The sequence below is a fragment of the Ursus americanus genome, chromosome 18 (assembly GCF_024610735.1).
Source record: "Ursus americanus isolate L20-20 chromosome 18, mUrsAme1.1.p, whole genome shotgun sequence".
Taxonomy (NCBI): domain Eukaryota; kingdom Metazoa; phylum Chordata; class Mammalia; order Carnivora; family Ursidae; genus Ursus; species Ursus americanus.
The window spans coordinates 11,735,618-11,754,164 of NC_142144.1; the positions used below are offsets into that span (position 1 = coordinate 11,735,618).

Below are 18,547 nucleotides of genomic sequence, written 5' to 3' on the forward strand. Positions count from 1 at the left end.
TGGCATATATTTATTACACAAAGCACAAAAATACTAAAAAAGACCAAAATGAGCCATTTCAAACTTAACTCTAGTAATTAAGAAAAGTAAACTCAGATTTAAGAACGTTAAGATTATAAAATATGAAGTCAGTGAAAAAAGTGACCATGATAAAGGCCTGTGAGAGGAATTTTAAGTGTAAGGAAAGGGGGAAACACGGACTAAGACATTTACGTAATCAATCCTCTTTTGCTGGACACTTGGGGAGTTTTCAATTTTCTGCTACAAATAGTATCAGGATGAACATAACTCTTGTTTTCATTGGGTATATGCCCAGAAGTGGACTTCCTGGGATAAAAAATGCATACTTTTAAGGATTTTGAAATTTACTGACAAACTGCCTTCCAGAATGGTTCTACAATTTATTCCCACTAGTAGGGGACAACGGTGCTCCTTTCCAAGTGTCCTCACCAATGTCGTTTCTGTTTTCTGGCTTAACCTGCCTAAAGAAAGTTTGGATCTTTATATTTTTAATGGTTATATCATGAATTTGCATCTCTACTAATGACAGCTCAGAAGTCCATGTGATACTTATTACTTCTTTACATTATAATGCCCTGGACATTAGCATCAGTTTTGATGGTGAGATAGGGAAGACACTGACTGAAAGTGAGTGAGACCTCTTTTGGGACAAATGGGAGATAGGATAAATGGGAAAAGAAAAAGGCTCGAGGGCATGACGATAAACTTTCCCAACTTTCTGTTTTGCCAGAATTGGTCCTACTTTCTAATGCCTCAAGTAATTCATTTAAATATCAATATAACACAACAACTCTTTGGGGGAATAGCAGCTATAAAAAATGTACTAAAATGTACCAGAGATGACAATTCCTTAAAAGAGATTAGAAAGACCTGTCCCATCAAATTCTCTTTTACTGTTTTGGATGCTTTCAATATATCTTGACAGTAGCAGTTTGAAATATGTGTTTAGAACTCCATCTACCTAAGGCAGAGGTATGGGTGGGGAGGGAGCAGGCAACCTCAGTTTCCGAATACAGTTTCTGAACACCTCCCCTTTATACCTGCTGGCTTCCTGCCCTGGGAGCACTGATGTCCTACGCATAGGTGCCTCTTTAGAGGACTACGGACATTTCTTTGTAGGGAGCAAACACATGACAAACAGGATGGGTCTCCCTGGTCCATATACCAGGTTAGAGAATGAAAAGATGGGATGACTACACAGCTTTCTTCAGCCCCACGGTCCTGTCATTAGCCTCTCACTACGGGAATGGATTGGGGGCCAGGGGTGGGTGGGTTACCCATTCCACCAGTATTTCCTGAGCATCTATTATACACCAGGAATTGTGTTATACACTAGGGAAATAATGTGGGCAAAAAAAGACACTCTTGTCCTTTACAGAAATTGTGTTCTAGTGTTCCCTAACTCTTCCATGGTCTGCTACTGGTCCTTATCTCTCCTAGTTAACACCTGTGACTAGAGGCCCTTTGAACTCCTCAATTCCACTGAAAAATGTATGCCTGCTATAGATTAGAACTAATGATATTCTTTAAAATCTGTAGCATTCAGACTCACCATTTGACCACTCTCTGGTTTCATACAAATAGTGTCTTTCTCAGTTTATGGTGGATTTTGTTTTTACTGCTGAGTTTAAGGGAAGAAGAGTTCTCTAAACTATTACTTGCTCTTCCATTTAAGCAGTGTTGACTTAAAAGGTAAACTGCAAGTCTCAAGACTACTAGTTGCAGGGGCGCCTGGGTGGCACAGCGGTTAAAGCGTCTGCCTTCGGCTCAGGGCGTGATCCCAGCGTTCTGGGATCGAGCCCCACATCAGGCTCCTCCGCTATGAGCCTGTTTCTTCCTCTCCCACTCCCCCTGCTTGTGTTCCCTCTCTTGCTGGCTGTCTCTATCTCTGTCAAATAAATAAAATCTTTAAAAAAAAAGACTACTAGTTGCAGAAGAGTCAGTCTTAAATAGTGAGAACAATTCCACCCTTCCCAGCTTTAACACATGACTTAAATTGGTTCTGCAGGAAGACTTTAATTGTATCTCTAATTTCTCCCAAAACAATGTATGGACTTTATTTGCACTTCAAAATGCGTTATGTGAACTAAATGCACCAAGATGATTACAGAATAGAACTCAGACTGCTAACTCTCAGAACTGGATAAAGCTCCCCCTTGCCTATTTCTAGCTGTGTGACCTTGGGCAAATTCATTTTTCTGAGACTCCATTTCCTTATGTGCAAAATAAAGATAATAGAAATCTTGTTTTTCAGAATTTCTGTGAGGATTATATAAACAAAGTATTATTTTACTTTAGAAACAAAGTACCTACCTACCTATTAAGCATCTAGGAACTGGCGGCCATTAATATTAGACATAGGAAAAGTGAAGTTACAGGGTACAGTGGGAACAGGAAAGTCAGGGCTTGCTCTAACTTGAAAAAAGTACATATAACCATTAGTATGTATTTCTTTTAACCCAATCATTCTTGCCACCTCTAGGCCTTTGTTAATGTAATTTCCTAGCCAGAAGTGCCCAAACCTCCCCTTTATCCCTGCTGAATTCTCCTTGTACTTTTAAAATTCCGGCTCAAAAACTACTCTTCATGATGTCCTACCACATCTCCCCAGGACGGAAAATGGATTCTCCTCTATGCACTTTCAGAACACTTTCTATGAACCTAACAGACACATGCTTCATATGATCTTCTATCATAATCAGCTTATTTCTTCTTTATAAAAATAAGAAGCCCTGGTACAAAATTATAGATGAGAAAATGCCTCCCGAACTTTTGCTTTTCCTGTGCTTGTTTTCTCCACTTCTCACTTCTATATAGTAGCTTTTAACAGACTGACAGATTAGTTAACACATAACCATGAAAAAAAAAAAAAAAAAGAGGAGGAAAAAAAAGAGAACTGGTTGATTCCTAATGTTTATCAATGTGAAAATCCAATAATATATAAACATAAATTTGTATATTTAAATACATATATTTTGTGAAAGAGTCATGTGTGAAAGCCACATTTTGGCAAGTGAAACTGTCCCTGTGAAATGCTTCAGTTGAAAGGAGAACACTTATTTAGGTGGAAGCTATGTCAAGTTTGCTCTGAAAAATGTGCTAATACACTACGCTAGCACGCGCTGATTCTTTTAAAAAGCACTAATTATAAATCTTATTTTTTCCAACTTGATTACAATTATCTTAAAGAAGGTCCTGCGCTCATCATTTCAGAATCTCCCATGGACCTCCCTGCATATAGTACATTCTCGTTAAGTATTTACTGAAAGAATTCCAAATGCTGTGTCACAGTTATCAGTTTCCTGATAAAATTATAATGGTGTGCAAGGTGTACCACCCCGTAACAGAAATTAAGCTCTCCCTATAATTTACCTTCCTCTTCGTCATCTTCTGGAGGAGAAGGTATCATTGAACTCTGAGATCCAGACTGTGGCAGGCGAATTGAGGGACTGGCTGTAGTTTTCCTCCTCTCTCTCTCTGATTCACTTTCCAAGCACACAACTTCATATAAAGTGTCAGTATTGTTCTTTCTCTCCTTCTGCTTTATCTTGAAGATGAAAAAATATTATTTACTAGATGGTACAATTATTTTTTAATTGAGCACTATACTTCTGATTTCATATAGGATGGGAGAATAAAAAGGTATTACTTTGAATGTCTACACTAAAAGTGACCTTTTCTTTTTTTTAAGATTTATTTATTTGACAGAAAGAGACAGCGAGAGAGGGAACACAAACAGGGGGAGTGGAAGAGGGAGAAGCAGGCTCCCTGCCATGCAGGTGCCCAACGCGATCCCAGGACCCTGGGATCATGACCTGGGCCGAAGGTACATGCTCAACAACTAAGCCACCCACACGCTCCTAAGTGTAACCTTTTCTAAACAGAAAAATATATGTTTAGACTTAAAAATCCACAGGAAAATAGGTTAGCAGGACTCTAATTCTGCAGTTTTATTTATTGTCTTCAGACTATATCATCATACATGCAACTACCAATATTTAGTGTTAACCATCTATAGCTTCCTAGTTACTTTAAGATGTCTTTCAAGGTTTCCTACAAGAAACTATAGATGAGCCTAGGTGGCTCAGTTGATTAAATGTCTGCCTTCGGCTCAGGTCATGATCCCAAGGTCCCGGGATCAGGTCATTCCTGGGATTGAGCCCTGCTTTTGGGCTCTCTGCTCAGCGGGAGTCTGATTCACCCTCTGCCCCTCCCCCTGCTCATGCTCACGAGCGCGCGCGTGTGCTATCAAATAAAATCTTAAAAAAGAAAAACTACCCATGAAAAAAGTTTTATTTTTTTTATTTTTAATTTTTTTAGAGAGGGAGAGAGGGCGGGAAAGGCCAGAGTGAGAGGGAGAGAGAGAATGTTAAGCAGGCTCCATGCCCAGTGCTGAGCCCGATGCAGGGCTGTCATGACTCTCAGATCATGACCTGAGCTGAAATCAAGAAGATGCTTAACCAAATGAACCACCCAGGTGCCCTGAAAAAAAGGTTTTAAAATATTCTAACACACTTTAGGATTAAGAGAGTCCTTTTATTTCCATGCTTCTTCCCAGCCCTTTAGCTTAATTAAAGCAGTGTAGGGAACTTTTCTTCAACTGAAAGCTACAACTGGGGGTAGGGGTAGAGGTGAGTGGCAGAAAAGAGATTAATCAAAAATTCTGTATCTGAAATTGGTTTGTATTTTGAGGCAAACACATAGCAGTCTGAACTCATCTAAATTAAAAATTAAGGACCAAGAATATAAAACTTGGGGTGCCTGGGTGGCACAGCGGTTAAGCGTCTGCCTTCGGCTCAGGGCGTGATCCCGGCGTTATGGGATCGAGCCCCACATCAGGCTCCTCCGCTATGAGCCTGCTTCTTCCTCTCCCACTCCCCCTGCTTGTGTTCCCTCTCTCGCTGGCTGTCTCTATCTCTGTCGAATAAATAAATAAAATCTTAAAAAAAAAAAAAAGAATATAAAACTTTTCCAGTAACAAATTTAAATATATTAATATTCCACATTACAGCCAGTTTAAGGAGAAGAAGGGGGGGAGGGTAAATACAGAGCAGGAAGAAAAGGCAGCATTGTAGGAAAAGATACAAAGACAACTAGAAAGGTAGCTACATCAATGAGAAAGATGTACAAGCATAAAGTAAAAATACAGAAAGAGGGGGGATTAAAAGGTTCATTAGGTACAGAAATATCAGGCAGACCAGATTTTATCATCTGAATGTTCACACAGATTCTTAAAAAAATTATCCCAATTCTGGAAGACCAAGTTAGTGGCAACGTGTCCTTTCAATATCATCCTGAAGCACTGCTTAATGTAAGAGTTGTAAACGTTTCTGTAAAGGGCGAAAGAGTAAATATTTCAGGCTCTGTGGGCCACTAGTCTCCACAACTACTCAACTCTGCCCCGACGGTGCAAAAGCACCTACAGACACTAAGTAAGTGAGTGCGGCTACATTCCAAAAAAACTTTATAAACACAAAGGACAGGCCGGATTTGACCCACATACTCTAGTTTGCCAACTTTAACATGTCCACCTAAGGATTAATTTTGTAGATGAATAAACGATTTTGACTTAGCTACTTACTTTTATTTATTTATTTTTAAGATTTTATTTATTTATTCAACAGAGATAGAGACAGCCAGCGAGAGAGGGAACACAAGCAGGGGGAGTGAGAGAGGAAGAAGCAGGCTCATAGCAGAAGAGCCTGATGTGGGGCTCGATCCCGTAACGCCGGGATCACGCCCTGAGCCGAAGGCAGACGCTTAACCGTTGTGCCACCCAGGCGCCCCTAGCTACTTACTTTTAATTAGAGATCCAGACTCTATAAAGTTATATATTAACCTATAGAGTTGTGTCCAGTAGATAGGCAAATGATTTCTGTTCAGTAGGAAAGATAACCCAAACTTACCTATAAGACATTAACCAGTTTTATTTCTGACCTAGCAATCTTGTTCTAACATTTTTTTAAAAAGAAGGCCTATATCAACTCAAGTTCCTCAAATACGTAGAGCCAGTTTTACCACCTTACTGGCTCCCTCATTACTTAATGAAAAGAATTACAATCTATGACACATGTTCATTCTAAATTTATAATTATGATTTTTTAACTTTTAAGTATTACACCTTGATAGGGAATAAGATTTCCTTTTTTCATTTGTTACAAATTACTATCTGAAACAGTTAATTACTATCTAAAAGAGTTCAAAGATCAATAGCTCTTTACTTAAAAAGAAATTCTCAGAGACTATATAAATCTGATAACCACTGCAGTTCATCTAGAAACTCTTCTGTGAGTCATACTGAACAGACCAACACTGCCTTTTGAAGACAGATAAACGTAAGAGTCATGAACTGAACCCTGCTTATAAGTTAAGAACTCCAGCTATTAAAAATGATATACATTGTTGAAGCTGGGAAATAGTACATGGGGGTCGATTATACTATTATTTTTATTTCTGTGTATGTCTGAATTTTCTGTAATAAAAAACTTTTGAAAAATCATTCTTGAAAGAAAAACACAATAGACTTGAATAAATGGAAAGATACCATGTTCTTAGATGACTAAACATCATAAAGATGACGATTCTCCTTAGTAAAAACACCGGTCATTTTTTTCTAGAGCTACAGAACTAAAGTTTACATGACAAATAAGAATATCCAGCAAAATCCACAAAAGAACTGGTGAGGGAAGGTAGCCCTATCGGATATTAAAACATATTATAAAGTCTACATAATTAAAAGTGTGATATTGATGCATGAGTAACCTAAAAACCCATGGAAGAGGACATAAAAGCCCTAATAAAGTCCAAACACATAAGAAAATGTGATACATGATAGAAAGTGGCATCTCAAAACACTGGGGGGAAGTTAGACCAGTCAATGAATGGTTCTGGGACAAGTAGATGGCCATTTGCAAAAAGATTAAATCAGACCCATACTTTACACCATATACCGGAATAAAACACTAATGAATCAGAGATCTAAAAGTAGAAAAACAAAACCATATAATAGAAGAAAATATGTAAATTTCTTTATTACTGGGTGTAGGGAAAGTCTTTCTAACTATGACTCAAAATCCAGAAGCTTTAAGGGGAAAAACTCGAAAAATTCAAGTACATAAAAATAAACTGTATGGCAAAAAAGCTGAAAAGACTCATCATTATTTAAGTCACAAGACAAGTGACAAACCAGGAGAAACATTTGCAATTTGTATCTCATAGGGTTAATTTCTCAAATACAGAAAGAGCTTCTAATAACTAAAAGGAAAAAGGCCAAAACCAAAAAGCCAAAAATATGAAAAGACAGTTCAGAGAAAAGGAAAGTAAAATCACCCTTAAACATATGAAAAAAGGCTTGTTTTCATTCATCAAAGGATATATTAAGACTACCATCAGATCCTTAAGTTTGACAACATACTCTTGACAAGCCTGTGGAGAACCAGGTACTCTCATATCCTGTTCATCTCTACAATTACAACAGTGAGAAAAGGCAATCTGGCACATATAACAAAATTACATAAGCAAAATTATTTACTCTAAGATGCACTTTCATTAAATCAAAACAACACATGCACAAAGTTCTATCCTACAATATTATTTGGAATAGCAAATGATTCTTAAAAATCCAAAAATCCATCAATAGAGGACAATTAAAAATTCATAAATCATGATTTATCCAAACAACAAAGTACTATGTAGCCATTAAGAATGAGGAAGATCTCTATGAACTGATGTGGAATGATCTGCAGGATACAGTAAGTTAAAAAAGTAAGGTGCAGGACAGTACATAGGCTAGTTTCTATTTAAAAAGGGAGTTAAAGGGGGTGCCTGGGTGGCACAGTCTTTAAGCATCTGCCTTCGGCTCAGGGCGTGATCCCAGCGTTCTGGGATCGAGCCCCACATCAGGCTCCTCCGCTATGAGCCTGCTTCTTCCTCTCCCACTCCCCCTGCTTGTGTTCCCTCTCTCGCTGGCTGTCTGTCTCTGTCAAATAAATAAATAAAATCTTTAAAAAAGAAAAAAAAATTAAAAAAAATTAAAAGGGTTTGTTAAAAATATATAGGAGTATTTTATTATTTTCACTAAAAGAAACATTAGGAAGATAACCCAGAAACCACTAATAAACCTATGGGTTTGGATGGAGAAACAAGACTAAAGTTTAGACTTCTGAGTACATTTTTACGTAATCTTGACTCTTGTACCATTACATGTATTTTAAACATTCAAAAACTTAAACCAAAAAGAAAAAAAAAAGAACTGAAGACTCCAAACTGAAAATCCGGAAACAAATGAACCTAACTATATGTCAAACGGTAACATAACTATAATGAAAAAAAAAAATTTTCCAATTAACTTTTGAACACAGTACTCATTTTATAATCTTACTAGAACATGTTCAATGGGGGGGAAAAGTTCCATAAAATCTTAAACTTCACTCAATAGTTTAATTATTAATTGCAATACTGACTTTTTTGGAATGAATATCAACAAATGAGAATTTGAAACTGTACAGACTCAAATAATTTCATATTATATATGTCCATTTTTATGTTGTACCTACACATTACAGTTACATTAATAAGTGTTTTCCCCAAAATGTAAGCATCTATAGAAAAGTTCAGAATATACTAAATATTCTGGAAACCTTTTCATTTAGATGTTTACATATTGATTTTTATATATTGATATTAAAATATGGGTCTTATTTCCAATTGAAAGACGTCTGTACAATATAAGTTGTACACGAATGGCAGTGTGGCATTATCTATATTTTAGAAATGGTACAAGTTTATTAATAAATACTTAATTACCCCATCAGTAATTGTATTAATTATGTTTGTCCTTGCTGAAATTTTAAGTAATTAAAATCTGTATTTCAAAAACAAATATAATAGTACCTTTTCTTCACATTTTACAAGTTTATAAAGATTTTGTTATAAATTTGCTAGGAGCAATAAAATAAGATCTGTATTAAGGGTGTTTTCTGCAATACTGTTATTTTATAATTCTTTAATAAAGTAGGATAGAGCAAATAAATATACTACAGTCCCTGTATTTAAGATATTCAATATTAGAAACATATATAAAAGTAAAAGAAAAGAAAACCCTGTGAAATTACTATTGAAAATATGTGAATGAACACAACTGATTGAGGGAAGGATCGTCACTGCTAAAAGATGCTAAAACCATTAGTTCAGAAAGTTGTTGAGGAACAGGGTATTTGGAAGTTGCCAAAGAACCACCCCAAATATTACTTGCTAAATGCAAAGACAAAACTACTTTTACAAAGGAGAAATGCAGTGGTTACCACCTTAACCCAGGGATCACACTTCTCAGGAATAATGGAATACCACACGATACCATGTGCCTGATTTAGCTTTGAAGATCTCTAGTACAGAAAGCATTTCCATATTTTTTACCTTGAGAGGTACAGTGGTTTACTGCATATGCATGTGTATGCTTGTGTAGGCAGGTGGGCACGGGCTTGCACACACACACACCCCCCAAAGAGAACTAAGAGGCTCAGGTTTCTAACATGGTTATACTAGTAACTTATCTATGTGATGTTGGCCGTATACTTAGTCTTGTAGACATCAGCTTCATTTATAAAATAATTTCATAAAAGATTCTAAGATACCTACAGTCTGACAATAAAATTCTGTAATTCTATAGTTTTAAGAATGCTTAGACAATCTGAAATTCACTTTATGTTGCTGTTGGAAAACCTAGTTTTCAGACCAGTTTCTTCCTCTTTAAGTAAACGGTATTCTAAATATTTAAATCCAAGAAAACAATTATCTTTTTTTTTTTTTTTTTTTTTAACGTAGGCTCCACGTCCAGTGCAAAGCCCAATGTGGGGCTTGAACTCATGACCCTGAGGATCAAGACCTGAACTGAGACATAGAGTCAGACGTTTAATCAACTAAGCCACCCAGGTGCCCCCTTCCCCACTAATTCTAAAAGTGAATTCTCTAATATGATGCCATCTTAATAATATTCGCAGCTGGGAAGGCTTCCAGGCTAAAGGGGAGTTACTGAGTCATCAAGTAATTTTAGTGATAGGAAAAAGAATCAATTTTTAAACATGTATTAAAAAATTTCTATAATTGTTTTCCCATACTGACAGCAATCAACAGAAACTATACGTTGTATATTTAAAATTTTTGGTCTGCTTAAAATTTTAAATTCTCAATTTAAGTAAATCCTAAAAATACTCTTAAAGAAAGACAGACAAAGGGAGGACGTTTCTATCAAAAGACCCCTGATTGAGAACTCTTAGAAGACTCAGGTATGCGTCTTGTTCACACAACATTCCATAAAATCTATTTTATGTCTCTGGATCTATAAAAATGAAAATACTATCCTCACTGGATCACTATAAAAATGATATAAAACAGAAAAAGTCAAAGTAGCTAGTACAGTGATGGCCACAGTAGGCTCTCAACCACTGTAGCTATTACTTTTTAATGCCATGAATGTAAAGGAGGGAATAAACTTGGTTTATTATGTTACAAAAAATGAGATTAACAGTGCTCTAAGTGCACTAAGACAGCGACAAGTTGCTCAAATTCTTCACTCTCTCTCTCTTCTTTCCCATTCCCTACCCCTCACAAAACTCCTCCCCCCCAAAATAAGACTTACCCAAATAAGGAGAAAAATGAAAGATTATTCTCAGGCATTCCTTGCCCTCCTCCTAGCTTCCACATATAAACTTCTGCTTTTTGCAAAGAAAATATTGACAACTCGGCCTATGTTTAGCTTGTAACCCTAAGAGAGAGTCTAGAGCAGTCCATTGGACTAGGTCTCAGGTATATGTGTTTCTGGCTACTTTACCCTAAGTCATTTATTAGCCTACTTAGATACACTATTGTCAACCAAACCACAAAAGTACTATTCCTGTAAACTCATGCAATCTTTGAATATAAGGTTGTGTAAGACCTAAAGGGAAAAGCAATATCAAAGGAATCTTATTTATGTTCATTAAGATTAAAGAGACAGAACTCTAAAGAGAGTATGTTTTCTTACATACAAATTTTACTAAAATTATTACAGAATTTCTATTTATCATCTCTTACTCTAGACACTTAAGAATCATCCCTGCTCCCTAAACTTTTAAAATGATACCTGTAAACTGGTTTTCTTTCTTAAGTGTTCTTCTTCTGGGGCTGATCGACTAATAATAATCAACGTTTTTCTGATTTCATGACTTAGTATTTTTTTTAAAGTAGGCTCCACGCCCAGCATGGAGCCCAATGCAAGGCCCAAACTCACGACCCAAAGATCAAGACCTGAGCTGAGATCAAGAGTTGGATGCTCAACTGACTGAGCCACCCAGGCATCTCAATGACTTAGTATTTTTTATTCTTCCTCTGCCCCACTAAGGTTCCACAGTCCCTCTCAATAACAGCTAAAATGTATGAAAAATATACTATATGCCAAATACGTTACACAGTTTCTCACTTAATGTAACAGTAACACCATGAGGAAGACTCAATCACTGCCACTTTACAGCTGAGTAAACAGGCGCACAGAGTTGAAGGTACTTGCTAGTCAGTGGTAATATCCACACACTCTGACTCCAAAGCCAACTTCTAGTTGAGAACTCTATGCGAATCCTTTTCGGCTGCCACAGTGAAGAGCTGGGAGAACAGTGCTGGGGCCCAGGTTTACTTTCTGTCTTCTAAGACAACACTGAAGAGAAAGCTCTATTCCTGTTCTGTTTGCCACCTTTTTCTAACTATAACCAGAAGGGCTAACTTGGATACACTGGAGCTAAAATACTTAATTGCTATTGGGAAGTATACCCAAGTAAATCCACAAGCAACACTATAATTTTATAAAACTGAAGATCGAAGTTACATGTCAATTGAATCAATTCAACAAATATTTATAGAGAACTACTATGTTTTAGATGCTTGGGGTAAATCGGTGAACAAGGAAGATGAGGAATACTGCCTTAGTAGAGGTTTCTAACAGGGAAAACAGATACTAAGCAAAATAATATTAAGTATATTATGTGGTATCCTGGAAGTTAAGAGCAGACAAACTGCAGTGCTACATGTGGCAGTCTGGTTTTACTAAGACGTCAATATGAGCACAAAGATGAGGAGGACTTGAAGGAGGTGAATAATAGCAAGCAGGAAACGGGAAGAGCATTTAAGGCAGAAGAAACAGTTAATAGTGAAGGCCCTGAGAGCATGGTTAGAGCAGAAGCAGCAAGGAAGAAGAACAGCAAGAGAGAAATTAGTTCATGATAGAACAGGCAGTAGACCACAAAGGGTCTTAGAAACCACCAAAAGGACTCTGGCTTTTACAGGGTAGAATAGGTTTAAAGAGTTATGATCAGAAAAGTGATGTGATTTGATCGTAGGCTGCTGTGTTGAGAATATATGGGGGGGGGGCAAAAAAAGAAACAGGGAGATGTGAAGAGGCTACTGCAGTGGCTCAGATAAAGGTGACAATTCAGATGAGATTAGTGTAATCTAAGTGCTAAGCATCAGCCAGAATCTAGACAGATTTTGAAAGTAAACAGAATTTCCTGAAGACTGGATATGCAGTGTGAAAAATGAAAGTAAAATTTTTGGCCTCAGCAGCAATTAGGAGAGGATGTCTATGAACTGAGACAGTGAAGACAGGTAAGGAGAGCATTTTAGGGGTTGGATGGAGCAGTCAGGTAAATGTGAGAGGTCCTGAAGGCTAAGTGAAAGAGGGATAAGGAAGGGGGGAGTGATCATCTGTGTTGTAAACTGCTCAAAGGCCAAGCATTATGAAGACTCAGATTGACCACTACATTTAGCAATTTAGGTCACTATGGACTTGATTTTTTTTTTGTCAAGAAGTTTTGATACAAAGAAAGGCAAAAAAAATGGTAGTAGTGGAGCATCTGAGGCCAAGAAAAGCCAAGAAGAAGGAAACACAAATTTCATCTGCTGCCCACCACAGGTAATACAGAGTATGGAATTTGACTTTGACCAAATTAACTGACAGATTTTTTTAAAACTGATACTCAGAAGAGACCATAAAATAGACCATAATTTATTATTTAAAATCTCTAACACACAATCCAAAATTGCTAGACAAAAAAACAGGAAAATGTGACTCACCAGACATTAGAATTAGCAGTTAAGGGTTTTTAAAGTAGCAATATTATAATTATGCTCAAGGATGTAGGAGAAAATCTTGAAAGAACAAAGAAGTAACCACATAAGAAAACAGAAACTATAAAAAAAGAACCAAATGGACATTCCAGAAATAAAAAGTACAAGATCTGAAATTAAAAAAAAAATTCATTGGGGCGCCTGGGTGGCTCAGTCGTTAAGCGTCTGCCTTCGGCTCAGGGCGTGATCCCAGCGTTCTGGGATCGAGCCCCACATCAGGCTCCTCTGCTATGAGCCTGCTTCTTCCTCTCCCACTCCCCCTGCTTGTGTTCCCCCTCTCGCTGGCTGTCTCTATCTCTCTCAGATTAAAAAAAAAAAAAAAATTCATTGAATGGCTTAACATAGAAAATTGGGGATGATAAAAGAAAGGGGCAAGCCAACTTTAAGACATGTCAAAACAGAGTTAAAATGATATCCCAACATAATAAAAAATTATTATAAAAAAAATACCCCACCTGAAGAAAAAACAGAAAAGAAAAAAAAGAGCCTTAGAGATCTGTGGATAATATCAAAAGGACTAAAATATATGTAACTGGAATCCTATGAGAGAAAAGAGAGATGGGGGAGGAAAAAAAAAGTTGAAAGAAATAACAAACCAGATTTTCCTCAAAATTGGTAAAAAAGCAAAACAAAAATTTAAAAATTCAAGAAGCTCGGGGGCACCTGGGTGGCTCAGTAGGTTAAGCCTCTGCCTTTGGCTCGGGTCATGACCCCACGGTCCTGGGATCCAGCCCCACACCAGGCTCCCTCTCAGAGGGGAGCCTGCTTCTACCTCTCCCGCACCCCTGCTTGTGCGTGCATGCTCTCCCTCTCTTTCTGTCAAATAAATTAAAAAAATTCAAGCAGCTCGGCAAATCCCAAGGAAGACAAACAAAGAATACCATGCCTAGGCACATCATACTTAAATGAAAACTAAAGGTAAAAAAATAATCTTAAAAGCAGCCAGGAAAAAATGACTCATTCCATACAGAGAAACAAAATCAATAAATGCATGCTGACTTCACATCAAAAACAATGAGAGCCAGGAGACTGTGAGATGACATCTTTAAAGCGCCAAAAGAAAAAAAAAATGTCAACGCAGAATCCTACAGTCAGTGAAAATATCCCACTAGAATGAGAGTGAAATAAAAACATGTTCAGACAAAGAAGTCTAAGAGTTATGACTTTAGTAGATCGACACTAAAATGTTAAAATAAGTCTTTAGATTGAAGACAAGTAAGATCAGACAGAAACCTGGTTCTTGAGGAAGAAATGAAGAACAAGAAAAATGATAAACAGGCAAGTAAAACTAAAAGACAATTCTTCCTCCTTAATATGTTTAAAATACACACGACTGTTTAAAGATATAGGTGATAGCTTAGCTTAACGATAAATCAGCCTCAAAAATATTTTCTCCTTTCTTATCTACCTCCCTCCCATATTTATAGAAAAGTGTAGTACCTGTTTTAGTTTCAAAAAGAAATTTTCAGTAGTACTACGTTTGCTGAAGGGCCAGAATAATCTTTCATTAGGTGAGCAAACACGGACTTTTGTCTCTATGAGAAATCGAACAGGCTCCTGTACTTCTGTTATTACCAAATCAACAGCTGTGGTCATAAACAGCACTTTATCTAGAGAGAGAGGGGAGGGGGGGGAGAAGCAAATTAAAAAAATGGAAAAATATTTGCTCATACAATTAATGTAAAATTAATTACTTTTCTCACAAACTTTCAAGATAATCTTTAGGTAATCTTTCAAGACAAACTTTAAGGTAATCCATTAATTTAATCAAAATCTAAAATAATCAGATAAATTGCTGTTTTGAAAACTCTTTCTGTACTGAGAATTCTTTGCTTGGGTAGACTCCTTGGAATTAGTGACAGCATTATATAAAAGTTTATGAAATGTTCTGTCAGATTGTTTTGCAAAAGTGGCGTATGGACTCTTCATGCCACTCTTACCAACACTGGTAATTCTCAACTTTTAAAATCTTGGCTAACTTATCCATTTATCAATAGTGCTATGAGTAACAAGAAAAAAATGAAGGAGAAAAAAAATAAATGCTCAACAGAAGGCACTTGTTAAGCAAATAACGTTACATTTTCAGGATAGAATATTACGCAGCCTCTAAACGACATTCAGGAAGAGTTGGAAATAACTTAGAAAGGTGGCTTCTGCACAGAGCATCTGAAAAGCTACATTAAGAAACTGGTCATAACAGTCCTCTTGGTGTGGGGCCCTGAGGACTGTGGTAGACTTTTACTTTTCCCTCTCTATCCTTTTAATTTTAACCATATATGCATATATTCTCTCTCCACAAAAATAAATAAGATTTAGAATTCTGTATATAAATAAGTACATGAATAGAAAAGTGAGCAGGGAAGTGAAAAATTAAGAGAGAGGGAGGGAAAAATAAGTAGGGAAAAGTGAAACTGTTTATAAGTGAAATTTAATAATAAACTCAAAGACCTATACAAATTCTTTGGTTTCACCAGAATTAAAAAAACACTGATATTTGTCAAATAAGTGGTCCTAAGGTATGGGTATGTTTTGGGGACTAAAATATCTGTTCATGATGTCAGCAATCTGCATCACCTTTAGGAGTTTCTTCATTTACAACTTGGAAAGGTAGAGATTTTGGATTCCAGCTCCCAGTGATAACATAGGACTTTCCATCTGAACTTTTGCCCATAGATTCCTAACGAAAAGAGTAAAAACAAACATTAATGAGAAGATAAAGAAATAATGGCTAACTCCCATTTTGCTGCCTTTAATAAGAAGTCACAAAAATATAAGAACATGAAAGAGGGTGAGATTTTTTTTAAAAAGAGATTTAAATATATATATATATATATATATATATACATGTGAATGAGACTGACTGCAGTTAAAATTAAAGATGTGCCAATTATTTATGCAATTGCTCCTGAAAAATTATAAAGTAAATGCTTATAAATCATATCAAATTGTGCAAATCAAGAGAAATTTACCACCTGAATCTACGCTGAATTCTTCTGTCAAATGCATAATTATTGCATAAATTTTAGTTTTGAAAATAAAGATTTGACATAATAGCAACAATACTAAATACCACGAGTTTTATAAAACTCATGATAGTTTGTAAACACTTCTCTCACGAACTTTCTCTTTGATTCCAACTTCAACATTAAATTATAAACAAGGATTATTCACTATTATACAGTGAAGAAATCAAGGCTGAGACTAAATAGATCTAAGGTCAGACTGGTAAATATCAAGTCAGAAATAAGGAAATTCCTTATCTTTTTTTACTGCAATTACAGCTCACAAGAACACCTTCATAAAAGTGCTTTACCATGAGATTCAGGTGAGATAAAGTGAAACCTTTATCAAGGAAATAGTGTATAACCTTAAAAAGAAAAGCAATCCTTACCAAATCTAACAAGTGCATATCACTATTTCGTACATCTTTTCCTGGGCTAAGGAGAAGACCAAAACACCTGCAAAGAAAGAACAGGCATAAATCTGGAAGAAAGATAACACAAAAGAAGACGTTTAAACTAGGTCATTTAAAATTCTTATTGATGGATAAAGGACACATTAAAATGATCAATAAATTAGCATTGCCCAAATAACCTTACTTCTCTAATACATAAATTCTATTTGTCTTTTATTATCACATAGTTGAAGTCAGCTTATTAGCTGAAGATTTATGGGAGCTAATTCAAAGTGAACGAAGTATTCACTTCAATAACCAAAAGAATTCCCCAGAGAACAAAATTTTTGCAAATATATTTTTGAATATAGTATAGGGTTACTCCACTGGATTGATAAAAACCAGAATTTATATTGAAGCTGAATACTAAAAATGTTCACCTTTCAATGGCCAGTTCTTTATTAGTTGTTTGTTGCACATAGATGACAATCTTCTTATCAGTTCCTTGGCGAAGTTTAAAGCACTGTCTGTCCTTCTCTTTAGGAACTGCACTGTAGAACAACACGTTTCATTAGTTTTGCAAAGTATTTTCTTGTGACATATACTAGAACAACTTCTCTTGAATCTAGGATTCTTTTCTATGCCTGGTTTTCAAGTCATAATAGAAATTTTAAAAAATCATCATCTACCTCTTGATGTGAAAATATTACCATTACTGTATGTAATCCACTAAACAATTTATAAGAGCTAGAAAAAACTCATATGCTCCCTAAAATGTGGCTTTACTTTTTTAATTTTTTGTTGCTGTGAAATTAAGTTAATATCTGTAAAGCACCTAGCATGGCATCTAGCACATAGGCACTCAAAAAAAGCTTTCTTCCCTTTTAATTTAGTCAGTTTTGTTTTGTTTTCTTTTACAAATAATTATTGCCTTATTTGTTTAAATATGTAATAAAGAAAAAATACTTAATCATAGATCCTTTGAATTTCAAAACAAGGTACCTTCAAGAAATAACAGAGATAAGGAAAATATGGGCAACAGTAAGCTGTTGCTTAATGCTCCCTTAAGCATTGATAACCTTATTGTTCACCTGTGCAATAACTATAAAAATAATACTAATGATTTAAACATCACCTTAAGAAAAAAGTTGAAAGTATTCTTAAAATTAGAATTTACCAAAATAATCCCTTACTCTATCACACACCACTTTCTCTGGCTCCTCTGTTCTCAAAAGCAAACATCTGCCAATGGCAATCAGCCAACATGCAGCAAATACAAATTATGTCAGTACTGTACAACTTTAAAATAACGGCAGCAGAACCATTAAAAGATACTATAAAAGGCTACCTGAGAGTTCTGGGTATCTACTCAAACTAAAAAGTGGCTCTGAAAAAATAAAATTAGTTTGAAGACCATCTGTACTTATAGAGTAACCAATTCAAAAACACTCTATGAAACTGAGATAAGAAAATCAAAGAATCGGGATGCCTGGCTGGCTCAGTCAGTGGAGTGTGCAACTCTTGATCTCAGGGTTTTAAGTTCGAGCCTCATGTTGGGTGTAGAGATTACTTTAAAATAAAATCTTAAAAAAAAAAAGGAGAAAAGAAAAGAAAACCAAAGAATCTTAGCAAAGGAACCTGGAAACGACAAACATGTGCAAAGAAAAACTTCTACATACCAAACTGTTAAATATTTGAGACTGACAGAATTTCCACCTATAAGGATATAGACAGGTCTCAATTTTCAACAGATAAGAGATATACTAGACTTTATGTTCTGCGGATGCTGACACAGAAATAAATATAATCCCATCTCCTAGCAGTACTTAAAACAACAACAGATATGAAGTTGTCTCTGGTGTCCTAATGCTGAAATGCAAGGAAAAGTCACATTAACAGGAAGCAGAGTAGAGACTGTAAGCAGTGAAGTTCACTTCACTGCTGTCAGGGAGTTTAGACTATATTTCTATAGTCTTGTCA

The 18,547-nt window shown here is 36.0% G+C and overlaps 1 protein-coding gene across 6 annotated transcripts in view; it reads right to left on the bottom strand.

The window, feature by feature from the left end:
* Window positions 1-18,547, bottom strand: part of RABGAP1 (RAB GTPase activating protein 1) — a 159,768-nt gene that overhangs the window by 86,416 nt on the left and 54,805 nt on the right. For all 6 annotated transcript variants that reach the window (XM_045790988.2, XM_045790986.2, XM_045790987.2 and 3 more), the window contains 5 exons: window positions 17,008-17,118; window positions 16,565-16,631; window positions 15,748-15,850; window positions 14,614-14,783; window positions 3,394-3,568 (listed from right to left, as the gene is read on the bottom strand). In XM_045790988.2, the coding sequence (XP_045646944.1) occupies window positions 3,394-3,568; window positions 14,614-14,783; window positions 15,748-15,850; window positions 16,565-16,631; window positions 17,008-17,118 (626 nt within the window). The remainder of the gene's footprint in view (window positions 1-3,393; window positions 3,569-14,613; window positions 14,784-15,747; window positions 15,851-16,564; window positions 16,632-17,007; window positions 17,119-18,547) is intronic.